Source organism: Polychytrium aggregatum, assembly GCF_025602895.1.
Source record: "Polychytrium aggregatum strain JEL109 chromosome Unknown BJ171scaffold_13, whole genome shotgun sequence".
Lineage (NCBI taxonomy): Eukaryota > Fungi > Chytridiomycota > Chytridiomycetes > Polychytriales > Polychytrium > Polychytrium aggregatum.
In genome coordinates this window covers 679,307-706,382 of record NW_026516215.1, presented here as the reverse complement: position 1 = coordinate 706,382, position 27,076 = coordinate 679,307, and the positions used below count along the sequence as shown (strand labels likewise).

At 57.8% G+C, this 27,076-nt stretch overlaps 9 protein-coding genes across 9 annotated transcripts; 5 read left to right on the top strand and 4 right to left on the bottom strand.

Moving 5' to 3' along the window:
• Positions 1-158: 158 nt before the first annotated feature.
• Positions 159-4,102, bottom strand: BJ171DRAFT_613982 (uncharacterized protein; the record flags this gene model as incomplete). Its single annotated transcript, XM_053115309.1, has 13 exons — positions 159-315; positions 476-534; positions 647-929; positions 1,067-1,149; positions 1,206-1,503; positions 1,641-1,699; positions 1,788-2,106; positions 2,257-2,315; positions 2,452-2,774; positions 2,867-3,013; positions 3,307-3,311; positions 3,573-3,722; positions 3,873-4,102. The coding sequence occupies 13 exons, from the start codon at positions 4,100-4,102 to the stop codon at positions 159-161; spliced, it is 2,172 nt and encodes a 723-aa protein (XP_052967984.1).
• Positions 4,103-5,592: 1,490 nt separating this feature from the next.
• On the top strand, positions 5,593-8,325 carry BJ171DRAFT_500091 (uncharacterized protein). Its single transcript, XM_053110542.1, has 4 exons — positions 5,593-6,273; positions 6,495-6,604; positions 6,882-7,219; positions 7,368-8,325. The coding sequence occupies exons 1-4, from the start codon at positions 5,785-5,787 to the stop codon at positions 8,279-8,281; spliced, it is 1,851 nt and encodes a 616-aa protein (XP_052967983.1). The 5' UTR covers positions 5,593-5,784; the 3' UTR covers positions 8,282-8,325.
• Positions 8,326-9,830: 1,505 nt separating this feature from the next.
• BJ171DRAFT_422791 (P-loop containing nucleoside triphosphate hydrolase protein) lies at positions 9,831-15,056 on the top strand (the record flags this gene model as incomplete). The annotated part of the gene is made up of 9 exons (XM_053107563.1): positions 9,831-9,922; positions 10,290-11,497; positions 11,632-12,548; positions 12,721-13,131; positions 13,282-13,641; positions 13,747-13,830; positions 13,950-14,424; positions 14,582-14,703; positions 14,826-15,056. 9 exons carry the CDS (start codon positions 9,831-9,833, stop codon positions 15,054-15,056), a joined length of 3,900 nt encoding a protein of 1,299 aa, XP_052967982.1.
• Positions 15,057-16,173: 1,117 nt separating this feature from the next.
• Positions 16,174-18,247, bottom strand: BJ171DRAFT_54910 (uncharacterized protein). Its single transcript, XM_053113037.1, has one exon. It carries the CDS (start codon positions 18,096-18,098, stop codon positions 16,314-16,316), a length of 1,785 nt encoding a protein of 594 aa, XP_052967981.1. The 5' UTR covers positions 18,099-18,247; the 3' UTR covers positions 16,174-16,313.
• Positions 18,248-18,821: 574 nt separating this feature from the next.
• On the top strand, positions 18,822-19,518 carry BJ171DRAFT_500087 (uncharacterized protein). Its single transcript, XM_053110541.1, has one exon. It carries the CDS (start codon positions 19,075-19,077, stop codon positions 19,489-19,491), a length of 417 nt encoding a protein of 138 aa, XP_052967980.1. The 5' UTR covers positions 18,822-19,074; the 3' UTR covers positions 19,492-19,518.
• On the top strand, positions 19,519-21,091 carry BJ171DRAFT_500084 (ribose 5-phosphate isomerase A-domain-containing protein). Its single transcript, XM_053110540.1, has 6 exons — positions 19,519-19,624; positions 19,723-19,791; positions 19,953-20,266; positions 20,354-20,410; positions 20,550-20,767; positions 20,934-21,091. The coding sequence occupies exons 1-6, from the start codon at positions 19,591-19,593 to the stop codon at positions 20,962-20,964; spliced, it is 723 nt and encodes a 240-aa protein (XP_052967979.1). The 5' UTR covers positions 19,519-19,590; the 3' UTR covers positions 20,965-21,091.
• BJ171DRAFT_500082 (Fcf2 pre-rRNA processing-domain-containing protein) lies at positions 21,092-22,671 on the bottom strand. The gene is made up of 4 exons (XM_053110539.1): positions 22,385-22,671; positions 22,104-22,145; positions 21,573-21,990; positions 21,092-21,475 (listed from the first exon to the last, which is right to left on the bottom strand). Exons 1-4 carry the CDS (start codon positions 22,498-22,500, stop codon positions 21,257-21,259), a joined length of 795 nt encoding a protein of 264 aa, XP_052967978.1. The 5' UTR covers positions 22,501-22,671; the 3' UTR covers positions 21,092-21,256.
• A 225-nt stretch (positions 22,672-22,896) lies between these two features.
• On the top strand, positions 22,897-23,972 carry BJ171DRAFT_580546 (uncharacterized protein; the record flags this gene model as incomplete). Its single annotated transcript, XM_053114048.1, has 3 exons — positions 22,897-23,401; positions 23,578-23,631; positions 23,785-23,972. The coding sequence occupies 3 exons, from the start codon at positions 22,897-22,899 to the stop codon at positions 23,970-23,972; spliced, it is 747 nt and encodes a 248-aa protein (XP_052967977.1).
• Positions 23,973-24,673: 701 nt separating this feature from the next.
• Positions 24,674-27,033, bottom strand: BJ171DRAFT_500072 (NADP-dependent oxidoreductase domain-containing protein). The gene is made up of 11 exons (XM_053110538.1): positions 26,888-27,033; positions 26,686-26,760; positions 26,476-26,555; positions 26,280-26,372; positions 26,050-26,110; positions 25,837-25,961; positions 25,703-25,741; positions 25,476-25,518; positions 25,210-25,373; positions 25,053-25,140; positions 24,674-24,957 (listed from the first exon to the last, which is right to left on the bottom strand). Exons 1-11 carry the CDS (start codon positions 26,985-26,987, stop codon positions 24,824-24,826), a joined length of 1,002 nt encoding a protein of 333 aa, XP_052967976.1. The 5' UTR covers positions 26,988-27,033; the 3' UTR covers positions 24,674-24,823.
• Between the last annotated feature and the right edge of the window lie 43 nt (positions 27,034-27,076).

Below are 27,076 nucleotides of genomic sequence, written 5' to 3'. Positions count from 1 at the left end.
AGAACAAATTGGGGATGTGGTTGGGGAGAGAAAGGGAGGAGATAGATAGTAGTTGATCATTAATGATGTATATTTCATTTTAAGAAAATGGCATCGAGGCTTCAAACGTAGTTTTCCCGTTGTCAAGGACGATATCGATAGTGGCTGTGGCAGTGTATCTAGATCGAAACACGATTCACCCAGGCAAACTGGGCACCGCCGCAGGTCTTGCTGATGTCGCCAGAGCAGCGCATGCTGCAGTTGCCGGGATCGACACTCGGTCCCTCGAGACTGTTGCCGCAACGGCATTGACTGCCGTTCTGAAGAGCGTAGTATCTAATCATGACGCATGTTGCGATAAGCGCGGTGTCGTTTGCCAGTTCTGCTGAGAGCAGCTCTACTGCCCTTTACTTCGTTTTGCAGACGAGCCAAAGGGCATTCGATAGAAAGTGAGAGCGAGAGAGCAAGGACGGACGAATTTCCTCAATATACTTACGTGTAGTTGTCTTGGGAACAAAACTGGGCGCAGGCCTCCCGATTCATAGAGATTTTGTTCTACAGCAAAAGTGGTATGGTTTAGCAGCGGCGACATGATGAAGCGGTATTGAAGCAGCTGGCACCATCTGTGTGCACATTAAGGAACAGGTCTACAATCGCATAGGCTTACCATAGACTTTTCATTGAGAATCGGGCTCGATTCGGGACTGGCATAGCAGCCAGGCTCTTGCGCAGGAGCGGCTGCAAATGATGCAGCGACAGGTCCTGCAGCTGTCTGGCCGACCCAGATGCGCCAAGCGGCACCGCAGTTTTGCTTGGCGTCGCCGGCACAGGGCATATTGCACTGGCTGGCCGGCGCAATGGTACCGGCAGTACCTCCGTCACCACCGGCAGTGCCGCTGGCAATCTTGTTGTCGCAGTAGCATTCGCTTCCATATTCCACGCCATAGTATCTATGAGCAAGTCAAACGACACAGCGTCGCGATCACGACTGTCAGAGGATTGCAGCATAGATGGATCTGGCGTGTGCTCAAGAGTTCAAGTATGGCCGGGTGTGGCGGCAGTCGGAACAAGGCGCCAAGGTACTCACTTGTATCCGCCGGCGGCGCACGTTTGTGCACAGGTCTGAGGGCTGTTGGATCCGGATTGCTGCATAAACCGCACAAGGGTCAGCTGCAATCGATGTGCGTCCGAGGGTCTCACGACTGTTTTGCTACAGCTCTGCTTACCGTGAAGGATGCTGACAAAACTCGCGTGCTCCCATCGATATAGCAGTTCGGCGACTGGGAAGTGGGTGGCGGGGGAGGAGGAGGAGGTGAAGGTGGTGTGGGAGGGTTTCCAGAGACAGCATCGATCCAGATGGTCCAAACACCGCCGCAGGTCTGGGTCGAGTCACCAGCGCACTTGGAGCTACATTGGCTGTCGGGGAGCTTTGCCCCGACTTGGCCGACACCGTTTCCGCCGGCGCCGGCAGTGAGAATGGCATTGCCACAATAACATTCGCTTGAGTATTCGACACCGTAGTACCTGTCCCCAATGAATGGATTTAGTCTCCCAAATGCGCCACCGGGATCGTGAGATGGAGCATGGTAGCGTCACGACCGCACAAACAGGAGCAAGCGTGGATTTTTGATTGCGGCACTGGCACTGGCACTGGCACCTACTTGAAGTTCTGTTGCTTGCAAGTGTTCGAGCACGCAGCCCTGGTCATAGACGGCGAAGACTGAATTGACAAATTAAGAGCGGATTCCAAAACGTTAGCATCCACAAAAAGCAGAGCGGGAAGGCGAAACAAAGCCGCTGGGACTCACCCCGGTGTATGTTGAGAGCGCTCGCTGCGATCCGTCCACAAAGCAGCCTGGCAACTGAGGCGCGGAGGGCGGCGGCGGAGGTGGTGGAGGAGGAGGAGGAGGAGGTGGTGGTGGTGGTGGGGCTGGAGCTCCAGCAACTGTGTTGACCCAGATGGTCCAAGCGCCACCACAGGTCTGAGTCGAATCACCGGCGCACTTGGAGCTGCATTGGCTGTCGGGAAGCTTGGTGCCGACACGGCCGACGCCATTGCCACTGGCACCGTTGAGGACGACACTGCCACCACAGTAGCATTCGTTCGAGTTTTCCAGGCCGTAGTATCTGGTTTGGGAAGGGATCGAAGACAGTGTGTCAGCCCGGCAGCGTGGTCAGGACATGTACCTGTATAATGCAGGCAAGCCAACATGTCTTGGCGAATCCCTGTTTCTCTATGCTCGGCATACTCGAAACACGCTCGGGGCGAGCGCTTACTTTGCTTTTTGCGCGGAGCACAGACCCGCGCAAACGGCCCTGGTCATGGTGGCGGAGGACTGGAGTTGCGGGTGATATCAGTGGTGCAGCTTTCGAGGGGCGTTGAGACGGCAGCATGCTGTCTGGCCCCATTCTCAAGGTCACGGCTGTGTTGGTGACTGTACCAGCACCGCTCTCGCCAGAACTCGTACTTACCCCGGCAAAGTAACCGAGGGCGCGCTTGGGCCCATCCACATAGCACCCGGCGATAAAGCTGCTGTCGGGCACAGTGGGCGGCATCAAGGTTGATGTGTACGCTGGGCGATGGTCCAGGCTGGCGATGGGGACAACTTTGAAGCCCTGCTTGAGGATGATGTCCAACACAGAGACGCTGACGGCAGCAGTGTCCTGCCAAAAGTCGTGCTCGAGCGAGACGATGCCCTCGCTGGGAGGGTTGGAGGCCCAGCTGGTGACATCGCTGATGATGTGCGCCTGGGTTTGGCCCGTGTTTGGAAAGTCCAGCTGCCAGTCGTTGGTGTCTGAGAGATATGTCGAGCGAAAGGACGTGAGTCGGGGTACGTTTCTCCATGATCACCAGCTGCACTCCAAGCCGAGTGGTATTGCCCCCCACCTCGATTCCAGAGAACCACGCGAAGGCCGAGGCTCTTGAGAATGCCACGGACACGGTCGTCGATGTTTCCGTACGGCGGGCGCATGTACAGCGGCACGACGCCGATGATGTCATAGATGATCTTGGCAGTCCACATGACTTCGGAAACTGAGGCGCCAAGGACGTTGTTAGTTGTAGCGAGCAGTACCGGACATGGATACATTCAAGGTCCGATGGGAGGAGGCAAGGACGCGGGCTTCGCTCGAGAGAGTATCGGTGAGGACAAGCGGAAGGGGTTTACCAATGTCCTGGTTGCTCAAGCTGGTCAGGTACGGATGGGTGTATGTGTCTGCGAGAGTGACGAAGGGTTAGTATCGATGTGTGGCCGCGCGATAGCCCGACCGCTAGCGGCGTCGGTTGCTTGAAGTGTCGGTTTCTTGAAGTATCGGTTGGGCACTTACGAATTCTGGACAGAAGCGAATGTGGGCAGCAGCGAATGTGGGCAGCAGCGAATGTGGGCAGCAACGGGCCAGGGAGTGCATTGACAAGGGAGAACGACAGGTCAGTATAGAGTCGAACGTGCTGTCAGCGCGATTTCGATCGAGACACGATAATCCCGATCGATTTGAACATCATGCAGCAGTACATTCAAGCACATTGCAGCAGCATATTCCAGCACATTGCAGCATATTTAAGCACGATCGAGCCGCAGTCACAGGCCTCATACCCAATCTGGTGGCCGCTCTTGTAGGCACGGCGGAGGACGTCTTCCCTGCCGACGATGCGACACCCGATGAGGAAAAATGTGACCTTGATGCCCTTCTTGTCCAAGTTGTCAAGGACGTTGTGGGTAAAGTCTCCGGGTCCGTCGTCGTAGCTGTGTCGACGGAGGGCGGGTCAAAGCAGGGCAAGAGCAGGTCAAGAACAGGTCAGCGACAGATTGTGGTAGTTGGCTGTGCTGGGTATGCCCGCTCTCACGCCATCCTGGTCGGCGCTGTTACCCAGCAGCACAGCCCTCAGGACTTACGTGACGCCCCAGACATTCTTGGATCCAGAAGTGAACACTGTCACATCATCGGTAGGATCGGGGGAGGCCGGCAGGACCACGCCCCATTGCGGGTCGAATGGGGGCGTGGCGTCGCAGGACGGATATGCTCGCTTGCCGAGCGCAGGGACAGCAGGCCGCGAGTGCACATGCGGGACCAACGCAAGTAGCAGCAGGCCAAGGGCAGCTGCCTGGCGCTGGAAAGCAAGCATCGTGTCCGAGATGCAGGCAGCGGGTCGCGGCTGGAGCAGCGACGGGCGAGGGACGGCCACGCAGATATACCCGCGCTATTTCGAGGGGCCGCCCTTGGACCAGAGTTTGGAGGGATTTACCGCGTGCGGGTCGATACTCCTTGACACGATGCAGGTGTGGAGCGCATGCGACCCTCAATCCGCGCTCTCAAGGGACCACGAACGTCCTTGGCATTTGGTGAAGCGGGTGATGAAGCCGGATACAGGCTGGTGCATGACAACAAGAGTCGGTGCCTGAGCGTCCTGAGCACTCGGTCTGTGGGCAGATACACGGGTGGACGAGCACATGGACAGCTTGCTCGGACGCGACTTGGGCCTCTTGTCTGTCCCCAGCCCACGCGCGCACTCCCGGTTCGGCTGCATCAGCGGAAATACCAGTGTCGGTGGAGGGTGGATGACGAATTGTGCGATCCAGGCGGATCGACGGGTCAGGAATGGATGAGCTGCCAGTCGACTCGGAGCAGGCGAGACTTGGGTGGGAGCGCGGACGAAGACACGAGACACCCTCTCTGATCCATCGCATTTCCGCCGGTGCTGCTTGTGCGGCTGGACCGAAGGAAGTAACGCTTGCGGCAGGAGAGCCAGCCACCGTTCTTGGCTGCAACCGAGCTCTGGCCGGCGCCTACCAGAGACCAACACGGGAATCACTCGAGCTGCTCAAGCCGTTTGGCTCGCCCGGGAGCACTTTCCATGCCCGGCTCGACTGGATGCACTTGCGACACTCGTCCTCGCGGCCGGCGTGGCTTGGCGTGGCTTGGCGTGGCTTGGCTTGGCTTGCGACAGCATCAACATCCCAGGCCACCCTGCGGCCAGCCGTGTCCCCGTGTGGGGGCTGCCGCCTGTGTCACAAGGGGACCGCGCACCTTCCGGACAGCGGTCGCACATCGGACAAAGGGGACCCGGCACAGTGTCGCACAGACGCGCTCCATCAAGGCCGGGGCACAGCCGCTTGGGCGGCCGTGTCGCGCTGCGCGTCTCGGCCACAGAGACTGCATGCATGGCAGCCAGCCACGCAGCGTGACGGCAGCGATTCCCACGGCTGCTCTCGGGACGCTCTCGGCATGTTCTCGGCATGTTCTCGGCATGTTCTCGGCCGCCATGTCCGGATCTCGCTGACACAGCCGACACCATTCCTGTCACCCCATGTTTCCTGGTCCGTCGCCTGACATTATTACCACGGCAATTGTGACGATCGAATTTGATGCGATAACTGCTGCTGCGAATGTTACCGCCAAACATTACTGCTCTTCCCATCTGCACTCACTCGCCCAGCACTCGCCCGGACTCGCTTGAGCACTCACACCCCAGCAAACACCCAGCAACACCCAGCACCCCTCGCCGGCTTGCGGACGGCGCTCGCCGCTGCCCGAATGGCGTTCGCTCGTGGCTCCCCTTGCGTCGCGGCTTCACAAGGCCGCCCTCGGCCGCTCTTTCCTCCGGCTCGCTCGCTTCTTGGGCTTCCCATCCGTTTGCCGACCTGCCTCAACCGCCCCTTTCCTTGCCTTCGCTCGCTCGGCCGGTCTGTTGGTCTTGTCGTCGTCTGTCCTGGTCGGCCTCGTCTGCGCCTTCTCCGTCCTGTCTATCTAGTCCCGAGTCCAGTGACCTTCCCCTCCACCCCCCCCCATTCTACGCTCCCCGTTGTCATGCAGACCGTCACCGCTCGTGCCTTCTGTCTGGGCTCGATCACTCCCCCGAGCCGCTCGCCCGATCGCTCGCCCCGGAGCTTCTATGTCTACTCGCTGCCCACGCCTCTGCACCCCGATTCTCCACCGTCGCTGCCCGCCACCTCTTCGTCGCTCTTCGTCGACATCCACTACCTCGACAGTGTCCTTTCCTTCGACCCCCAGGATATCATCAACGCCATCCCCGTCACATGGAAGCCCTACACCGACTACTGTTTCGTCAACAACGCCGACGGCCACTGCTATCTGAGCTGGCCCACCGTCAAGGAGGTTGCCCGCATGATCAACCATCGCCTGCTCTCCGAGTTTGTGTCTTCATTCGAGTCGATCGAGGAACTCAAGTGCGGCTCTGCGAACGAGTTCCTGGATCGTCTCGACGGCCTCCAGCGCTCGTCGATGCCCTTCCAAGAAGAGACCGTGTTCATGAAGATCCTCCCCGTCGAAGGCGCCGTAAGTGTCCTTACTGCTACATCGCTGCCACTGGCCGAGTGCGACTGGGGCCCCCAGCGGTGCCCTCGCATGCCCAATACTCGACCAGGAAAGCAGCTCCTGTATCGCCAGGGCACAATCCGGCCCTATACAATCCCTGGCTCTCGATGGTGGGGTGACTCTCCAGCTCATCAGTTCCACGACTCTTCTTCATCGTACCGGTCTCCGCACCCGCTTTACAGAACTTCCATTCCAGCTCCAACATCCCTGCGGACGCTCCCACCGACGGTGTATCTACACCCCAGCTCGGCTCGCCGCCCAGATCCCGACCTCGCTCTCCGCAGCCTTCCAGGTAATGCTCCAGCTACTTGTCGCCAATATGCGCCCATGGCTGGTGCTGCATGACTATGCCCACATGACCATGGGCAGCACATCGAAGCTGCATCGGCACATCGAGATTGCATCGGCACAATTCAATATGCCAGTGTCGCTGCGATCGCAGTGATGCGCAGGATCTGTGGCGCCTTCCATTCGGCATCCACGCAGGTGATCTGAGTGGCCTTACTCTGATCTTGGTTCTGATCCATCTGCATTGTGTTTATATCCACCACCCTCACTTTCGCGAGCAGTGCTCGTAAGCGAAGCTTCCACCACGACAACACACCGGCGTCTTCGCCAGAGTCCGCTGACAAGCCTCATCTGAACGGCATCTCCGAGGACACCTCAGCCCGGTTCAACAAGAAGAAGCGTCTTTCGATCAATACCAGCTCGCTGACAACCGAGAAGCCCTTCGGCAGCGCCCCCCTTATTGGCTCTCGGCCTTGGAGCGACGATCCTGCGAGCCAAGCAAAGTCGCAGGCCGGTGCCCGTGGCCACTATGGCTACCCACATCATTCGGGCTCGGGCTACCGCCATGAGTCGCCCGAGAACAAGCCACCGAAAGGCAATGCCCAAGGACCCAGCGAAGGTAACATTCAGTGCAATGGCGCTGCCTGCTCTGTCCCGCTTTCTCTCTCTGTCCCGCTTTCTCTCTCTCTCTTGCTACAACTCGTGCACTGTCTTCCCAATGAGTCTGATTTCCTGTGCCATCTCATCCCTCGATACTTTGGCTGCAGATGCAAAGGCCTCGGAAGGCTCGCAGCGACCATTCACCACTCCCAAACAGCCTTATGGCGGCTCTGGCCAAGCTGTTCCCATGAGCATGCTGCCGCCAACCATGTCTCGTTTTGGACCCAACCGATCCAGCAGCAGCAACCCCAGCAGCAACCAGCTTTCCTCGCCGCGCAACACCGAGTTTCCTTCGCGCGAGCTTCCACTGCCGCTGTCACCTTTCCCAGGCAACTCGCTCAAGTCTGGCTTCCCGCCTCTGCCCTCGCCCAGCACCGCATACCCGATTCCGTCGTTCACGTCACACGGTTATCACCCCAACAACCCCTCCGGTGGCTATGGCGAATCGCGATCGCAGAACGCCAACAACTCCCGCTCCTCGGACCACAACCAAGCCCAGGGCGAGCCGTCCTCGGCGCATCCCACGACAGCTTCGGGAGAGCCCTCGTCCAAGTCGCTCTCCAACAAGGCCGCCTTCCTCAGCTACTTTGACGTCATGTACGACCAGATGGAGGAAGCCTCGCATCTAACCATGACGCTCTCGCGCCAGATCCGCAAATCGACGGCGCTGCTGCAGACGCTGCAGAGCTCGGGACAGATGATCGAGGGCCTGGTCCGCAGCCACTTCCGCGAGATGCAGCTGCAATACGGCGAGAAGTTTGGCGCGGCGCTGACGGATCTAAATCGGCGAATCATGGCCCTGGAGGAGAATGTCCTGGGAATCCAGCCCGGTGCTGCAGCCTCCAACGGCCACGTCCCGTCAAACGGTGCCCAGCACGGCGGCTTCAAGGGACTTCCCAGTGCCTCGGTGCAGGGCGCCAGCGCAGCCACGACCAAGGGCACGCTGTTTGAGCAGCTGAGCGTCGAAGCGACCATGCGAAGCCTGCTAGAGCGAATCGAGAAGCTAGAGAAGCGAGAATGAACGCGGGGAGAGGAGAAATAGGCTCGGGCTCGGGCTCGGGCTCGCCGTGCTGACGAGATGGCAGAAGCGCTGCAAAGACCGCTGCAAAATTGTAATCCTATGTACCGTACGACTGAAATGCATGTTTGTTATTTTCTTTGTCCCATGTCTGGTCCGGTTTGGCTCGGTGCGATGGACGGCCCAGGACAGGCGGGCATATGGAGCCGCTGTGTAGCCGTCACCAGCGACAGCACAGCCACCGCATGGGCGTGTGGAAACGACACCCATCCTCCCCAGAGACACCCCAACATTGTGCGGGCTCTCGGCAGCCGGTGAGCCGTTTTGCCGCACCCTGGAGTTGGGATGCCGGGCCCGCCGGATGCCATGATCACCCGTGGAACATGCGTCATCGGGCTTGGCCGGACGCAGAGCGGGACGTGGCCGCACCGAGATCCAGCCACGGACTCCTTGGCAGACTCCCCGAGCCGATAGAAGCCAAGACCAAGACCATGACCAGCCCAGCCCAGAGACAAGGGGATGCTGGCCCGCCAAGCCAGCAGCATGGCGGATGGCATTTGGCCACAGCGTCTCACGGCGGGGATCATGGCTGGATCCAAAGCTTCGTGGGAGAATCCGACGCAGCAGTCCGCAGTACCGGCGTGTACCGTGGAGGCTGCCCTGAAGTGATTGGCGGGCGGAGAGCCACGCCGACGCCGACGCCTTGTTGGCAGCGCGAGCGATGGTTCTCGGCTGCGCAAGAGCCGTGCCGAGCCCGAGAGGGATCTGGCTGTCGTGTGCCCACAGCCGCAGGGTTCTCGCGACCCGTGCGCGATCGCCGTCGGGCTGCGGCGTGGCTTTGCTGGTGGGTTCTGTCCGTGGGCGCCCTTGCTGGCGTGCTGCTTGCTCTTGTGTGCTGCTCTGGCTCCGCAGATCGGCGGTTCTGCTGCATCCGGTGGGCACCATGCGCCAGTGTGGTCTGGGTCGCCGCATCTCTTGCGCATCCACCTCGCTCGTCTTGATTTGCTGTCTGCGAAGCCCTCTCTTGCGCTGGCACCAATGTCCCCTGGACAGCGCCGGCCCACACCACCACAGACAACACAGCAGCCGCGCAGACGCGTGAGCGTAACACCGGCGCCGGCAGTCGCGACACAGACAGCAGTGTACGCGACACAGACGCGCTGTGCCCCGTGGCTGCCTTGTTGCATCGTTCCGCTTTGGTGCGCTGCGGCAGGCGCGCCCTTGCCTGGGTGGCCGGGCGAGGTGATCCTTCCGGCCTGCGCCGTGGCTCTGACTTGCCCGAGCGAGGTCCACGCGAATGCCGGTGCCGGCCTGCCAAGACGCCTTGCCTCGGGCCCGCGATAAAAAGACCTGTCCAGCCGCGCCTGTTCGAGCCCCATCCCAGGTTCCATCTGTCCATCGCCCTCCCCCCTTCGCTCCTTCCTGGGAGATCGCCCTCTGCTCCACCATGAGCACATCCGAAGACCCCAAAGCCACCACCATCATCACCCCCGACGCTCCAGCGGAGCCGGCTGCTGCCACCGCGCAGCCCAAGGGCGGATTCTTCGCCAAGATGAAGGCCCGCCAGCAGAAGGAAAAAGTGCCCGTTGTGCCCTTCCTGAAGCTCTTCCGCTTTGCCGACAGCAAGGATCGCCTCCTCATCATGTAACTGCTCGTTCCTTGGGGTCGCTCCACCGAGTCCTGGACGGAATGCAGCACGACAGCGAGTGTGTCCAGCTCTCCCAACAGACCCTCAGGGTCTGTCCGCCTCCCTCCCAGAGAATGGCTGTGTCTGGTCGGATGTGCGGAATGGCTGCATCGATGGATGTAACTGTCCGCTTCCCTCTGGCACGAATGGCTTCTGCTCTGGTGGCGCGCCCTGGTGCTGGTTGCGCCCCCTCCAGATGCATCATGGACGCTTCCCATGCCTCCCTGCCATGCCTCCCTCCCATGCCTCCCTCCCTGCCCATCAGGCGCTCGTTGCCTATGCATGTCGCTAACCATTCGATTCTGTTCTTTCTCTCCATCCCAGTCTGGGTATCCTCACCAGCATGGGTATCGGCGCTCTGATGCCCTGCTCCATCCTCGTCCTCGGCAACTTCCTCGGAAGCTCCTCGGGCTTCCTGAACGGCCCCCAGCTCCCCACTGACCCCAACGGCAACTACATCCTGCCCAGCGGCCAAATCGTTACCCCGGCCCAGCTGATGAGCAACTTCGACCCCCAGCCCATGTACAACAACATCCTGATCTTTGTCTACTTTGGTATTGCCATGCTCTTCTCGGGCTACTTTACCCAGTTCTTCTGGGTCATTTCCGGTGAAAACCAGACCCGCCGCATCCGTGAGCTCTTTGTCCGCTCGGTTCTGCGCCAGGACCTCGGATGGTTCGATCTCGCCGAGGAGGGCTCCCTCACCACCCGCCTCGCCCAGGACACCCAGCTCATCCAGGACGGTATCTCCGAGAAGGCCGGCATGTGCATCCAGGCCATCACCCAGTTCCTTGCCGGCTTCATCATCGCCTTTGTGAAGGGCCCCAAGTTGGCCGTCGTGCTGCTGGCTGCGCTCCCGCTCCTCGGCATCGTCGGCACCGTCATGATCCGCATCATCAGCAAGTTCACCGGCAAGGGCCAGAATGCCTACGCCGACGCCGGCGCCGTCGCCGAGCAGGTCATCTCCGGCATCCGCACCGTCTACTCGTTCTCGCTCCAGCAGCGCTTCACCGAAAAGTACGACAAGGAGCTCGCCAAGGCCGAAGTCAGCGACATCAAGAAGGGCCAGGCCATCGGTCTCGGCTTTGGCTCCTTCATGCTCGTCATGTTCTGTACATACGGCCTGGCCTTCTGGTACGGCTCGCGCCTCGTTCTCCAGGGCGAGCTTGCCGGCCAGGATGTCCTCGTCGTCTTCTTTGCCATGATCATGGGCGCCATGTCCCTGATCATCCTGCCCACCAACCTGGCTGCCGTCTCCAACGCTCGCGGCGCCGCCTACAAGATCTACTCCGTTATCGATCGTGTCCCCACCATCGACTCGCTCTCTCAGGAGGGCCTCAAGCCCGCAGCCATCACGGGCGACATTGAGTTCAAGAGCGTCGATTTTACCTATCCCGCCCGCCTCGACACCCAGATCCTCTTTGACCTCTCCCTCAAGATTCCCTCCGGCAAGACCGTTGCCTTTGTCGGCCCCTCTGGCTCGGGCAAGTCGACCATTGTCCAGCTCATCCAGCGCTTCTATGATCCCAACGGTACGTTGGTAGCAGCGGGCGCGTGCTCTCCCTGCTACTCCCCTCTCTGTTGCTGTTGCTGCCTCTCTCCGTTGCTTTCACTGCTCTGACGCATTACCTGCCCTGTGCTCACTCACACCCTATTCTTTCTGCAGCGGGCCAAGTTTTCCTGGATGGCAACGACGTCAAGGACCTCAACGTCAACTGGCTCCGCAGCCAGATTGGTATCGTCAGCCAGGAGCCCGTCCTCTTCAACACCTCCATCAAGCAGAACATCATCATGGGTGCCACCGGTGACGTTACCGAGGCTGACCTGATCAAGGCCTGCAAGATGGCCAACTGCCACAACTTCATCAGCAAGCTTCCCCAGGGCTACGATACCTCTGTCGGCGAGCACGGCGGCATGCTTTCGGGCGGCCAGAAGCAACGCATCGCCATCGCCCGTGCCCTGATCAAGAACCCCCGCATCCTCCTCCTCGACGAAGCCACCTCTGCCCTCGACACCCACTCGGAGCGCCTTGTGCAGCAGGCCCTCGACAACGCCTCCAAGGACCGCACCACCGTCATCATCGCCCATCGTCTCTCGACCATCCGCAACGCCGACGTCATTGTCGTTCTGCAGCGCGGCAAGATCGTTGAGGTCGGCAACCACGCTGAGCTCTACAAGCTCGGCGGTGTCTACACCGGTCTCGTTGACAAGCAAAAGATCAAGATGGAGGTCGAGGACACTCTCGGCATCAACGACCGCTCCCTTGGCCGCAACAAGAAGCGTAACAGCAGCAGCAACGGCTCCTCCGAGACTCTGGAGGAGGAAGAGGAGGAATTCAACATCAAGAAGCCCGACGTGTCCGAGGTCGTCACCGACGACACCGGCAAGCCTGTGGAGACTCGCCTCTACCTCGATGACGAAAATGCCCACCGCAAGGCTGCTCTCGACGAAAAGCAGCAGCTCAAGGACAAGAAGAAGGAACTCAAGAAGCAGTCCGCTCCGCTCTGGCGTGTGCTGATGCTCATGAGACCCGAGTGGGGCTACATTGCCCTCGGCTGTCTCGGTGCCGTTGGTGCTGGTGTGGTAAGTTGGCCACGCCGTGCATATGAGGGGCGACGTGGGTGGCTGTTGCTGGCTGTTGCTGGCTGTCAATGTGTCGTGATCGAATCACTAGGAAACCGTGCTGTTGGCTATTCTCGACAACAGCGACTGTAAGTGCACATGGACTGATCTCTCCCGCCCTCCTGTTCTGTAGGTCTTCCCCGTCTTTGCCCTCATCTTCTCGAGAGTCAGCATCATCCTTCTGGATCCCAGCGAGATCGACCCCGGACCGTTCCAGGGTGCCAATCTCTACTCGTTCCTCTTCGCCATCATCGGTGTCCTCGGCTTCTTCTCCTTCAGTCTGCAGTTCATTGGTTTTGAGCACGCCGGTGGTGCCATGGGCCGCCGTATCCGTCTGATGACTTTCAACGCCATGATGCGCCAGGAGGTTGGATTCTACGACGAGGAGGGCCACGGCCTTGGTGCCCTGACCTCCCGTCTGGCCATCGATGCGCTCAAGGTCGGCGAGCTCGTCACCAAGGTCTGGGGTGATCTGTTCCAGCTCTTTGTCACGGCCTGTGCCGGTCTCCTGATTGCCTTCATCAACTCGTGGCAGCTCACTCTGGTAAGTTGCACCATCGGCTCGTCGGCACGCAAACCCCCTGGCAGCGGTGCCAAATTGCATCGAGACAGTCTGCGTTCACGTCGAAAGAGTTAGGATACACCCCTCAGCCAACGACTGACCACCATGCTTTCCCCTTTCCCCACCAAACAGATCATCCTGGCCGTTGCTCCATTCGTCGCTGCCGGCTCCTTCTTCGAAGCTCGTATCCGTCGTGGATTTGAGGATGCCAGCAAGAAGTCGTACGAAGAATCCGGCGAGATTGCCGGCGAGGCTTTCAAGGAGATTCGCACCGTCTCGGCCCTCAACCGCCAGCACTTCTTCGAAGACAAGTACCGCGCCAACCTTGAGCACCCCCACAAGCTCGCCATCCAAAAGGCCCGGATTGCTTCCCTCGGTAACGGCTCCAGCCAGGCTGCTGTCCAGTTCGCCAACGCCCTCGGTTTCTATGCTGGTATCCGTCTGGCTCTTGCTGGAACCATCAGCTTCAAGCCCGTCTTCACCGTCCTGATGGTAAGTTGTCCGTCGTCAACTCTGCTGTGCCTCGATCTATGTGATTGTGTTGCTGGAAATGCACTCAAACAGTCTCTAACTGTGCCATTCATCTGCTCGATCCAGGCCGTCATGTTCACTGCCCAGGGTCTTGGTCGCGCCTCCAACTTTGTTACGACCTACACTGCCGCCAAGCTTGCTGCCATCAACGTAAGTCGCGCCTGGAACGTCTGGCTGCCAGTGCAATAGGAGATGTCGATGGCTTCTCCTTGAGCAATGCGCTTCGCGAGGTTTTGTGCTAACACAAAGCCACCCTGACTTGAATCCAGACCTTTGAGCTCATCGACCGCGCCACCACCATCGACCCCGATGCCGATGGTATCGTTGCCGACAACGTCGACGGCACGATCGAGTTCAAGGACATCTCGTTTGCCTATCCTGCCCGCCCCACCCAGCCCATCTTTGACGGCCAGTTCTCGCTCAAGGCCAAGAACAACATCACCATTGCCCTCGTCGGCCCCTCTGGATGCGGCAAGTCGACCACGATCGGTATCCTGCAGCGCTGGTACGACATCAACAACGGCAGTGCCTTGCTCGATGGCAAGCCCATCAAGGATTACCAGGTCAAGAACCTGCGCAAGCACATGGCCCTCGTCGGCCAGGAGCCCGTCCTCTTTGACATGAGTATCAAGGAGAACATCCTCGCTGGCACCGAGCGCACCGATGTCACGGATGAGGAGGTTGAGGAGGTTGCCCAGATGGCCAACATGACTGCCTTCCTCAAGGATATGCCCGAGAGACTTGGTAAGTGGCGTCTGCACAAAACAGTCGTCCAAGTTGCGAAGAGCAGGACTGTCGAACAATCCTGGTGTCGATCATTGCCGCGACACGAAGGACCCTTTGGCCGCCTGATGTTTCGTGTGACTGACAGAACATGGCCTCTTTGCCCCTTCTTCGACAGACACCCGTGTCGGTGACAAGGGCTCCCAGCTCTCCGGTGGCCAGAAGCAGCGTGTCGCCATTGCCCGCGCCCTCATTCGCAACCCCAGACTCCTCCTCCTCGACGAAGCCACTTCTGCTTTGGTGAGTACTTGTGCTGTTTTGCCTGCACCTCGATTGCGACCACTTGATGGGGTGGGGATGGTCACTCTCGCTCGCGTCTCCTGGATCTGTACTGACCGAGAATACGAATTGACTATCACCAGGACTCCGAGTCTGAGAAGCACGTGCAGCAGGCCATCGATAACGCCATCAAGCAGGGCGGCCGCACCACTGTCACCATTGCCCATCGTCTCTCGACCATCCAGGACGCCGATCTGATCGTCGTGTTGAAGGAGGGAGTCGTTGTTGAGCAGGGCACCCACTTTGAGCTCTTGGCTCTCAACGGAGTCTACAGCGCCCTGGTCAAGCAGCAGGATCTCAACGTCCTGCAGTAAGCGGGCCTTTCCATCCGTCAGCCGCCCTGGCCACTTTCACTATCCGAGCGATCGATTCCAAGATCCTCACAACCACATTTCCGATTCACAAGTCATCCTAGTTCCTAGTTCTTACCACAAAACGGAGCCCTGAGGGACCCTTCTCTCTCTGCATAATTCAAGTATATGAGCCCAAGATATTCATGCCCTCAGGATAACCCTGATTACGCCTCCCTCCTCTCCCCAATTCCGATGATGGTTCATCCATCTGTTGGTCTTGGGTTTCCCACAAATCCATACTCCTTCTCTCCCCCACACAATCTTTTTGTTTCATTGTCCTTCGTGACTGAGCTTGAAGAGTGCGCCAGTTCCAACTCTTTCTGTATGTTGCTTTTATTGTTGCTTGCTTGCTTGCTTTCACCACAACCCCATTTCTTCTGTTCACATCGAAAGAAAAATCAGCACCAAAAACCGGCAAGAAGTAATTGCGGAAGGAGCAAAGAGAGAACACCATGAAAGCAGACCATCGAAATATTACTTCTGTATCCACGAATAGAGAATGACAACACAGATATCAAAACAACACAGGAGGGGGGGGATTTCAGTTCGCGAACATCACGGGTGGGTTTGGGATGCGAGGGGAGGGGGTGGGAACAGTGCAGAAGGGGACGAGTGTGGGAACAGTGCTATTGGACACGAGGGTGAGAACGGAGCGAGATTGGGATCAAAACAACCGGCTGAGCCTGACTCCGACGAGGCAGCAGAAAGAAACAGAGGGATGGACAATGGTCTCATTGAATGGGGTCGTGTTTGTGTTGATGTGTGGGCAAGGCGACATTGACTGGGATTGACGACGGTGAAGAGCGCAGCGACTGGGGACAATGACGAGAGCAGGAGCAGTGCTGTTACAGAATGCGAATTGGGAATTGCGAATTGCGAATAGGGAATTGGGAAGCGAATCTATTTCGAAAGACAGCACCGATACCGCACCAAGCATGTCAAGCCACCATGAGTGGCAATCGCGAACGACAACAGCACCAACAACGATGCCAGCAACAACGACAACAGCAACATATGAGAGTTGCCAAGCAGACAGGACAGGCCAGCACACGCCATCATCCAAGAACAACCACCCAAGAACAACCACCCAAGAACAACCACCCAAGAACAACTGCTCAAGGACAATCACTCAGGGACAATCACTCAGGGACAACCATCCAAAGACAACCACTGCGAGCACAGCCAATCCACCTCCGAGACATGCACCGTGCCGGTCTTTCAGTGGCGGTATGTGAACGGCCGCCGCTCGTAGCCCTGGGTGTACGACGTCTCCGAGGCTGTCTTGAGGAGCCAGAGCATCTTCTTGTCCGAGTTGATGCGATCAAAGTAGCCAATCACCTTCATCAGCACCGAGTAGTTTGTGAGTGTCGACTTGATCACCTTGATCCGGGTCTGGAACGACGACAGGATCGCGGCCGGAGGCAGACCCAGGTTGCGGTCCATTCCGCTCTCAAACTCGGGAACCATAAACAGCCGAGACATCTCCAGCACAAAGACAAACAGCCGATTCGACACCAGCGTTGACTCGAAAACCCGGCGCAGGCGTTCGCGGACATGCATCGAGTTGTCAAAGTCGAGGAGGCTGGCGTTTTCGCGGCGGACCCACATCATCTGGCGTGCGAATCGCTCCATCTCCAGGGCCGCCTTCATCTTTGGCTGCGAGTATGACAGACGAGGGTCGCTGCCGTCCCGCTCGGCAAGCATCAGCTTGATGAAGAACTCGCCGAGGTCGCCGCACGCCTTCTTGGTGCGGTTCGAGGGAACCTCAAGAAAGTCCTTGACTTCTCTGTTGATGATAGCCTGGAGACCGGGGTACTCCTTGAGGAACCGCACCAGCAGCCGCAGCAGGTTGGCGTAGGCCACGATTGCCACCTCGGACTCGTGGACATTTCCCTTCATGATGGCCACAACTTGCTGGTTCATCAGTGCCGGAATGACCTTGACGATCCACTGAGGACGGAAGACAAAGCGTGCCGGCAGCGTCTGTTGTCCCTGAGCCATCGAGGCAATCGTTTGCTTGATAACCGCCACGTTCTTTTGGAAGTGATCCTCACTGAGATACATGGGCATCCAGTGCGTATACGTCTTTCCTGTTGAGCTGCGGATCGTCACCGGTGGCGAGTCCGTGTTGTCTTGGTCGGCATTCTTGGGCCGGGAAGCGGAGCATATCGAGCAGCCACATCCCCACCACGAGGCTGCAGCCACCCGTGCAGCTTCCTGTGCCGTCTTGAGGGCCTGGCGATACGCTGTATACGAGACCGGCTCGGGATACAGCTCGCTGTGCGGCCGCTTGAATCGGTCGATCGACAGGTTGATAGGATAGCCGAGGCACATCTCCTCTTCGTCGACAAAATTGAGCTTCGAGACCGAGCACATCAGCTCGTTGCGGGCGCGTTCGGTGATCTTCTCGTCTCTGGTGAGCTCGCGCTGTCGGCGACCCTGGAGGGCCTCGGGATCAAACACGGCGAGAGGCGGATGCGGAGCCGCTGTCTTGTGAGGACAGGATGAGCATTCGAATGCCTGGTCCATGTTGCGGAGCTTCTGAACGTCCCTGGCCGAGAGAACCACGCCATCGGGATCGGCGAGGAAGACCTGGGTATTGATCATGAGCCCGACAAAGTCGCACGACGGCGTCCAGCCACAGCCAACACCAGCAGACTGGCTCATGTAGCTGAAATTGCCGAACCAGTCGGCGCAAATGCCAATTCCGTCGTACACATGGTGATGGTGGGTGGTGTTGAATCTGTAGGATTTGGTCATGGCTCCCATCGGAGGAGCGTATGGGTAGTCGTTCGGGATCGAGAGTTCCCAGTGGACACAGATTCCTTCATAGGGACCATCGAGGAGGCGGGTGTTGACGTGGAAGACCCGGGAGCTGATCTGGTGGATCGAGACGCCTGGAACAGGGTTACGCTGGAACTCGAGATAGTGACGGAAGGCGATTTTTGCAGCCGAGCTGGCGGGGACAGCCGAGACGATGAACGATTCTTCAGAGTTGGTCATGGCCAAAGTGTGTGCAGCAAGCTGGTGCGCGTGCAGTAGGCCAGTGCGTGTGTTGAGAAGAGAAGAGAGCAGAAGACAAGAGCCCAAGACACGATCGATACAACGGGAGGTGGTCGATACAGCAGTTCCTGGATGAGAACGAGACCAGATGTGTCGATAGTATCAAGACGGGTCTTGGTCCGGTGGACCGTTGCGGGTGCGACTGGTTGGCGCCGGGACAGTTGATCCTTCCAAGAGCCTGTCTTGGAAGTGATGGATCGCTGTGAGGGCCGGCCGAGGAGCGGCAGCAATCCGGGTTTAAATAGACATGCCACTGGCGATGGGGCAAGAGGCCAAGGTGTCCGCGGGCCTGTGGCGAAGAAATGAGCCCAACAATCTGCAAGTGAGCTCAAAGGTGGTGGCAGAAGCATCGGCGACAGTTTGGGGCCTGTGGCAAAGCCATCAAAGACCGCAACAGACGAGAAAATAGGAGGGTGGCGCGGGTGGTCAAGCCGGGCGGAGTTTCGACGGATCACGGGCGACCTGGACCAGGGGATGACCAAGGATGCACGCACGTGAGATGTGTAAAGCGCTGCGGCGGTGTTGGGCATGTCTGTTGGGCATGTCTGTTGGCATGTCTGTTGGCATGTCTGTTGGGAAGCAGCAGCACGCCGAGTGTGTGGATGTGGATGTGGATGTGGATGTGGATGTGGATGTGGATGTGGATGTGGGTGGTGTGAGTGGCATCTGGTGATGTTGGTGGTGCCAGGCAGAACAGTCGATAAAGCCAGACAGTGGTCAATGCCACCAGCCAAAGTGGCATTTCACCATCGCAATCAGTCCGTTGCCAGGTGTTGATGGATTGGGTGGCTGATGATTGTCCCCAGTAATCTATGCCGATAGCACCGCCTCTGCTCTGGTCTGGTCTGCTCTGCTCATATCTGGTCACTCTTGATCGTGGCCGCATCCGGCCGCTCTTGACTGAATCCTCGCTGGGATGCCTGGTCGTTTCTCAGACCCCTTGATTGTCTTTCTGCTTCACCCGATCGCAGCGATCCTGTCCGTGGTGCTGCTCTGTGCGCCATCGCTCATCAACTCTTGCCGGCTCCCGTTCCACCCTGCTTGCATCGCCGTGGCCATATCGCCGTGGCCATATCGCCGTGTTCATATCGCCGTGTTCATATCCCGCTTCACAACATGCACAAGCACCCCCCTCCTCTGCACCGCACCACAAGCACAGAGGCACACGGTGTATTCTCGATCCACATTGCGCACCCATCGACGACCAAAGGCATCTGCTTTCACTCCGTCCTCCTCCGCCCACCGCTCGATCGAACCTGTTTGTCTTGTCGGCGGGCCTGTTGGTTGGCCGCCTTGTCGCTTCCCCTCCAATCATTCCCTGGACGACAGGTGAAAATCTGCTTCCAAGCTCAGCCAAACCGCGTCGGCTCCAGTTTTTTTCATCCTTCATCCTGCCATTGTTCTCGCCGCTTCGCCACGAATCGCTGACATCATGGCTACTACCGAAGCCCAGCTCGTTGAAGAGGGTATAGATGCGTCCCATGGAGAGGCTTGCATCCTTCAGAATCGCTAGCGTTGTGACTTGCTGTTTTCTGTGCTTATCTCTTATCTCCTACCCTTACAGCCAAGCGGCTTGCTTCCTTCACCGCCGTTGACCTCCACATCGACGAATCTGCCAAGGTTATAGGAGTCGGTGAGTGTCATAATCACCCTAACTGTCCAGTTTCCGCTCGATCATGATGCTCTCATCATACCGTTGTTGTTAACCGCCTGCTCGGCCATTTCAACGATGGCTCGTCTCCTGGTTCCGTGGCCAACTCGCCGTCTCCTCTCGCCCAACTAATCAATATCTAGGCTCTGGGTCGACTGTCGTCCACTGCGTTACTCGTCTGCTCCATCACCACCAAAAGTCGCCCTTCAAGGCTTGCATCCCAACCTCTTTCCAGGCCCGCGACCTGATTCTGCAGCACGGCCTGCCTCTTGGCGATCTGAACCAGTTCCCTGTCATCGATGTCGCCTTTGATGGTGCTGACGAGGTCGATTCGAGCCTCGATTGCATCAAGGGCGGCGGCGCTTGTCATCTCCAGGAGAAGCTCGTGGCAATGTGTGCCAATAAGCTGATCATCGTCGCCGACTACCGCAAAAACAGCCAGGTTTTGGGCGAGCAGGTCTGTCCATCTTTCTGTCGGCCAGCCCAGCTGTGATGCTACGAGCAGCCGAATAACTTCCCCGACCCCCTCCTTTCTTTTTATCAGTGGAAATCGGGAGTCCCTCTCGAGGTGGTGCCGTTTGCCTACGTGCCCGTCATGGAGGTATGTATCTGTCCGACATTCGAAAGACTTCCGCAGCGGCAGAAATATCCCTTGGTCGTATCGGCGTTACCATGATTGTGTATTCGGTGGTTGATTGAATGAGCCGACTATCAACACTCCTGGTTCTGGCGGTTGGCAGCGCATCCGCAATCTCGGTGGCAAGCCCACCTTGCGTATGGGCGTCAAGAAGGCTGGCCCCGTTGTCACCGACAACGGCAATTTTGTCGTCGACGCAGATTTTGGCCTCATCCGATCTCCTCGGGAGCTGAACCAGCAGCTCATCTCCATCCCGGGAATCGTCGAAACTGGCCTGTTCTGCGCAATGGCCAAGGCCGCCTACTTTGGCAACAAGGATGGGTGCGTTCCTCTGCGCCTGCTTTGATGGAAGTAGCGCTCTCGATGTCGGCTGTCAGCATCTTGGCTCCACCCGCTGCACGCTGGACAGCATATCGCCTGGCTGAGGTTTCTGCATGGAGCCAACAGGGTTGGATTTGACTCATCATGCTTCCCACTCAATCCGTAGGACCGTTTCCAAGAACGAACAGGGATTGTGAACGAACAGCGGCATTTTGCTGGCATCCCACCGACCCTCTCGCCGAATATTGCCAGCAACTCGTGCTCTGTGAACCATGAGTCGCTGGGTTACCGAGCGCCCCGATCTCGCCAAATTGGCGGGAATAAAACCATTTGCTTGGACCTCTGCGCTCCTGCGTGTTCTTTCACTGATGCATGACATATCGGCCGTGGTTCGGATGGCAGCGATCCCAAAATAAGTTGTCAATCCAGATCGCGACGACGGCGGAGCCATTGGAGGGTGCACCCGAACTGGTCATTATCAGGGCAGGGTTACTTTCGTCTCCACACCGGCACGTTTTTCTGAACCTTCTTCTTGTAGGCCTTGCGAGTGCCTTCCTGCTTCTTCTCTTGGATCTCCAGGAACTTTCGTTTGAAGTACTTTTTCTTGTCAAGATCGGCCATAATCTCGCCAGTGATAGATTCGTGTCGCTCCTTGCGTGCGAGACGTCCAGAGTAGAAATCGGCTGCTCCAGCAATCACCGTTCCGACCTGTGACCAACGGACGATGAGCACGCAATACTTCCTCGAGCTCTCCTCCGGCGCTCCCTTTGAGACATCAGTCCCACAGACACGAAATTGCACCAACCTGGAAGTGCTTCGGCAGACCCTTTCTGGTGTCTCTTTTGAAATGCTTCTTGGGATCAAGGACGTTCCTCGACTTGATGAGCAGCAGATCCCGCTTGACCTCGGGTGTCAGCTCGGTGTTCTTCATGCCGAACCAGCCCGGCCCCATGGTTTCCTCCTTCTCCTTCTGGGCTTGTTTCTTCTTTGTCTTTGTGTCTAGGTCCAGCACTGGAAGCACCGACGGCGACTGAGACTGGATTACCAGACGATCGACTGGCTGGACCTTCTCCAGAGTCGAAGCATACTGGGGCTTGTGTTTGCTGGCCTCACTTTCTTCAGTCACGACAACTGCATTGGGATTCAGTTTGGCAGGCCGTCGCTTTTCATCAACCAGGTACTTTTCTCTGAGACTGGACATGCCGGCGTCCAGCTTGATGGTTCTGCGGCATAATATAGCGGCACAGGCATCCAGTGAGATTATTGGTCTAGACATTGGAGCTCAGCAGACGATGATCGACTGTGCGGCCGACAACGATCAGCAAGCGGCCCAAACCTTAGAGCAGAGAGCGCTTTTGAATCGGGCTTGGTGGGGTTTCTATGCAGTTATGCAAAGGCGGATTAGCGACAGTACCGCAGGGCCTGCTCGCCGCCGATGCGATCCAGACTCTCAATGCCGGTCATTGTGCAAAGGAGCTGCTACTCAGTGTGCTCCATCGAGGAAACTCCTTGGGAGAGCTTTTATACACTCAAGAACACATCATTTAACATGCAACAAGGCTCAGAGCCGTGGCTGGCGCCCATCGTGAGCAGCCACCAACTCGAGATCCGCCCTACCCTTCTTGCGAGTCAAGTTGCCGCTGTTTCAGAGCCACTGCAGCCTTGGCAAGCAGGTCCTCCGAGTCCGAGTCATCCTGCAATGCATTCGAAAAGGTCGTCCGGGTCCTTGGCATGCTGGGTGCGGGCGAGCGGACCGATGTGGTATGCGGGATGCCTGGGTGGTGCAGGATGGATGCAGGATGGATGCAAGGACGCCTGGGTTGGCCAGCTTCGGCTGGATTTCCGCCAAGACGACCCGTGATTTTTTTTTTTTCTTGCGTCCGCCAGACCAACCACAGCCCGTGTCCTGGCCGGCATGGCACGCCGAGATCTCGGTTGTCCGCAGATTCCCTCCCCTCCACGGCCCGATGCCCTGGATGAGGCCCCGCCGTCGCCGGAGCACAGCCTACCTGGCGCCGTTTCTTGCAGCCTGAGCGGATCATCGCGGCGGATCCATCTCCAGGCCGGCTCCACCTCGATATCCCTGTACCCTCGACCCGATGCAAGCCAGTACACCCGAGAGCGCCGAGATGCAGGCCGATATTCTGAAGCTGCTCTCGACACTGATCCCGCCCGCTCCGACGACAGGCTCGTCCGTGACGGGCTTGGACGACAAGCTTGCTCTTCAGAGCTTTCTCTATCGCTTTCACCTCCAGCACTTTGGATGCGCACCACCCTGGTCTTGGTGTCGAAGCGACGGCCCTCTCTCCGATGCTATCGGGTCTGATCTATACGGTCTTACCAAGGAGTGGGGCGCCTTATGCCATCCATGCCGTCTCTACTGGGCATGCAGCTACCTCAAGGGGGGATCAGACCAAGGCGGCTATTTGGGCCCTGGACCGGGCGAGACCGAGACGCCAGACTGCCGTCCCCCGCATGACCCCGCATATCTGTATGAGGAAGATCCGGGCTGTATGGCAACCGAACAAAAAACGGTCGACAGTCCAGACGCAGGCCAGGCCGACGATGTCGAGCTGACTCTCACACCCGAGGTCATCGAAATGTTCCGACACTCGGAGCGGTTTCGTCTTGAACGTAAGTCCCGATCCTCGCCGTACTGGCTCCTCGGCCTTGGTGGTGACGTTGGTTGTCTTGGGCTGCTTTGCATGATGCTCCTGAGAGACTCTTTGTCCTCTGGATCTCCTCGGCTTGACGAAGCAGTGCAAACTTTGATCGAGTTACGACTCACCCGCCCAACCTCCACGATCCAGGGGAGAAAGAGAAGCGGCTTGAACAAGAGGCCCAGGCCCAAAAGGAACAGAGAGGTCGGTGTGCTGACCCTGGGATGAATGAACGGGTGGTTCCATTTTGCACATTCCATGTCTGGAAGGCATGTTGTTAATGCTCACGGACGTCTGCGACTCGTAGTCTCGGCACTCACTGCTCCTGGTACGGTACTCCATCGTATTCTGCTACAGATCTCGTTAAGGCCGAAGAACAGAGGCTAAAGCGATCTCAAGGCCAAACAACGCTGTATGGCCGCCTGGAACAGAACCAGGCCATCGACAGCCTCGAGGCCTACTTGAATCACCATCACCAGATCCAGCAACAGCAACTGAAGCCTGTTCGGTGGCCCATTCTTCCCATCCGAATGATTTTCGACTGACAGAATCGGAATAGCTGTGCCATGCTTTGTCTTGGAGACTCTGATCTTCCACAAACCGATGGAGCATCCACGGGTGTCCATGATAGCGCTGGTGGGTTATGGCGTGCAGGTTGAAATGGGCACCCACAGGCTATTCACCGAGTCCTGAGCGACGATGACCACTCATCCTTGCACTGAAGCTAGCGCCGAAGCTGGCTGTCTCTGCATGCTCTGGGACACCGGGTCCTGATGCGTGCAGCCACAGCCTGCTGTGTGCTGGAGGAGAGATAACGTTTATTCGATAATCTTCGATAGATCTGAGCAACCCTGGACCGATGTTCTGCATGAGTGGCGAAATGTCATATGGCAGGAATTCTAATGTTTCCGTTTTCTACCCCGCTTACTCTGTCTCAGATTGGATACAACAGTTACAGAATGTGGAAGGATGGTCGCTAGAGTCTCAGCAACTCTGTGGACCCTAAACTGTGCGGGTTAATATCTGATGCTCAAGGGCGCCACCATCTTCAATACCCTCGAATATCTGTGGTATTACGCGATGGCACAGAACCTCGCCTGCCTGCTTGCAATATATCCTTCTGGGAGCTCGTTGATGGGCGTCGCTCCATCACAACCGAGATTGCTGCCAAAATGACAGAATCCGGGTGCTTTGCCTGAGGCACTCTACCAGTGAGCTGATCAGAGCTGCTGAATATGCAAATCTTCTTTGGGGACTTTCTGAATACCTCGGCTTTATTTGAAGTTTGGTAACATAGCCAGCCCCGCAGTACCTGATGGAATGACTCCAATCAACGTGAATCCATTGATCAAGGCGTGCGCTCACTCCGAATGAGCGCAGTGGCGCACAGCGGTGCTTAGCGGAAGCTTGTGAGGCTTTTGGGCTTATTGCCCAGGACATCCTCGATCTCAGCCACAACTTCGGCGGTGAGCAAAGGCAGGGCCTCGAGGGCCTTGAGGTTGTCATGCACCTGAGAAACCTTGCTGGCACCTGTGTTTAGAGCAGTTGAGTGTGTAGACGAATGCAATCGGCTTTGATCCGTTGTGCGTAGCCGTTCCTGATTGTGGATGAAGAGGCTTGCTTACCGAAGATGGCTGTAGAAACATTGGCGTTGCTGATGCACCAGGCGAGGGCCAGGTGGGAGACCTGTACCCCGAGTCTCAAGGCAATCTCCTATGGTATCATGGATATGAGCTTTAGCGCGGTGATGGCGTGTGCGGGGAACGTGAGGCTCCCCCGTACCTGGAGTTTGCGGGCCTTGAGAATATTAGCTTGGCCTTCCTGCGACAACCAGCGCTCCTCTTTGACTTCGTCGTCGAGCGTCAAGCGAGATCCTTGTGGAAGGATGAGGTCGTTGTACTTGCCGGTGAGGACACCGCAAGCCAAGGGGGAGTAGACCGTCAAGCCTGGGGACGGCAAGCAGGAGTGTGAGTCTGATGGAGCCGAACCCGCGCCACTGCTCATGCCAGGAAGGGCACTCGACCTTGAACTTGGGCCGCGACACATACCCAGTCCATATTTTTGGTAGAGATTCTGGTACTCGACTTCGACCTTGGCAACCACGTTCGCAAGAGGTTGTGTGAGCGGTGGTCTATCCTTGAACAATCATAAACTAGCACCAGCAGCGAGGGATTCGATAGCGTCGGATTGCATCCCATCGATCAAGCAGTCAAGCGGTCAAGCGGTCGAAAGCAAGACCAAGCTCCATCGTGGACGCAGCCAGCGGACTCCGTACCCGATGCCGCTTGAACATGTTGTACTCGGGCTGCTCCATCTGCATATGAGGACCAAACACGTTGCGGTCAGCTTGTTGAACAGTCTTCTTGACGAGCGAAAGCACCATACAAGTTGGGAGGATAGCGTACTTACCAGGGGTCCGATCAAGCCAAGCTTTTCGGCCACTCGATGAGCGTCGGCGATCTCTTCGGCAGACCACTCCGAGGTGCCCCAATAGAAGGCTTTGCCCTGTGAGATGACCCAGTTGAAGGCGCGTACTGAAGCGTACCCGCAAGAACCGATCGCATCCAGAGTTCGTCAGCATCGAGGAGGGACGAAAGTATATCACTTGAGAAGCTTGCATACCAACTTCTTCCATGGGAGTGCAGTCGTCAGGGCGATGCGCATAGATCAAATCGACATAGTCCTAACATTCATTTGAGGGCATTCGGAGACTCAGCAGCAGCTCGTGTGCGAGGATGGATCCGGAACACAGGCACCGTAGGACATGCTTGATCAAAGCCGGCGCTGCTGGCGAGGCCCGGGCGACACCCGCTGGTACATTGCCTTGTCTGCATTCACATATCAATCCATACCAATCCAAGACGCTTCAGGGAAGCATTTGTGCCTTCGACGATGTGCTTACGGGAGAGTCCGCGCTGGTTGACGCCCTTTCCGCCCCAGAATATCTATACACGAGACAAAGCACTCTGAATGGCGGGTATCCAGGATCATTCTGGAGAACGAACAAGACCCGAGCTGAGTGTCGATGCCTGTTACAGTATTACGGACCTTGGTGCTCACAACAAAGGTCGTTCTGTCCCAGCCAAAGCGGCGAAAGGCTTCGCCGTAGAGCAGCTCCGAGTTTCCATCTATTGGAGGGCGGAGGATTTCCATCAGAGTGAACGCAGCATGACCGCTGGTAAGGGCTTTGCGACAGCGTTGCTGGCGGTGGCGCTCCAAATGAAGCCGCGGGCAGCGGGGAAGCGTCCGAGGGTCCACCTGAGTATTCCTCAGCATTGTCAAAGAAGTTTATGCCGTTGTCGTATGCAGCCTTGAGGCACTCAAGTGCGGTCTCTGTGTCGACGAGCAAACCGGCGTCAGCGTGGAGTCATGGATGCTGTCGCTGTCGGGATGAGGTGGGCAAACTGCTGCGACCCGTGAAGGCTGGGCAGCGGGTTCTGGGGGGTGGCGTTGTTGTCACCTTTCTCGGTGTGGCCGCCAAAGGTCAGCCAGCCACCGATCGAGAGAACAGAGACTTTGAGGCCTGAGTTGCCGAGGTGGCGATAGATCATTGGGGTCATGGCGGGGACGTTGAGGGTCCACGACGGGGGTTGGGCAAGATGGAAGCGAAAGCGGGTCGCGGGAAGAGGCAGCCAGCACACAACAAGTC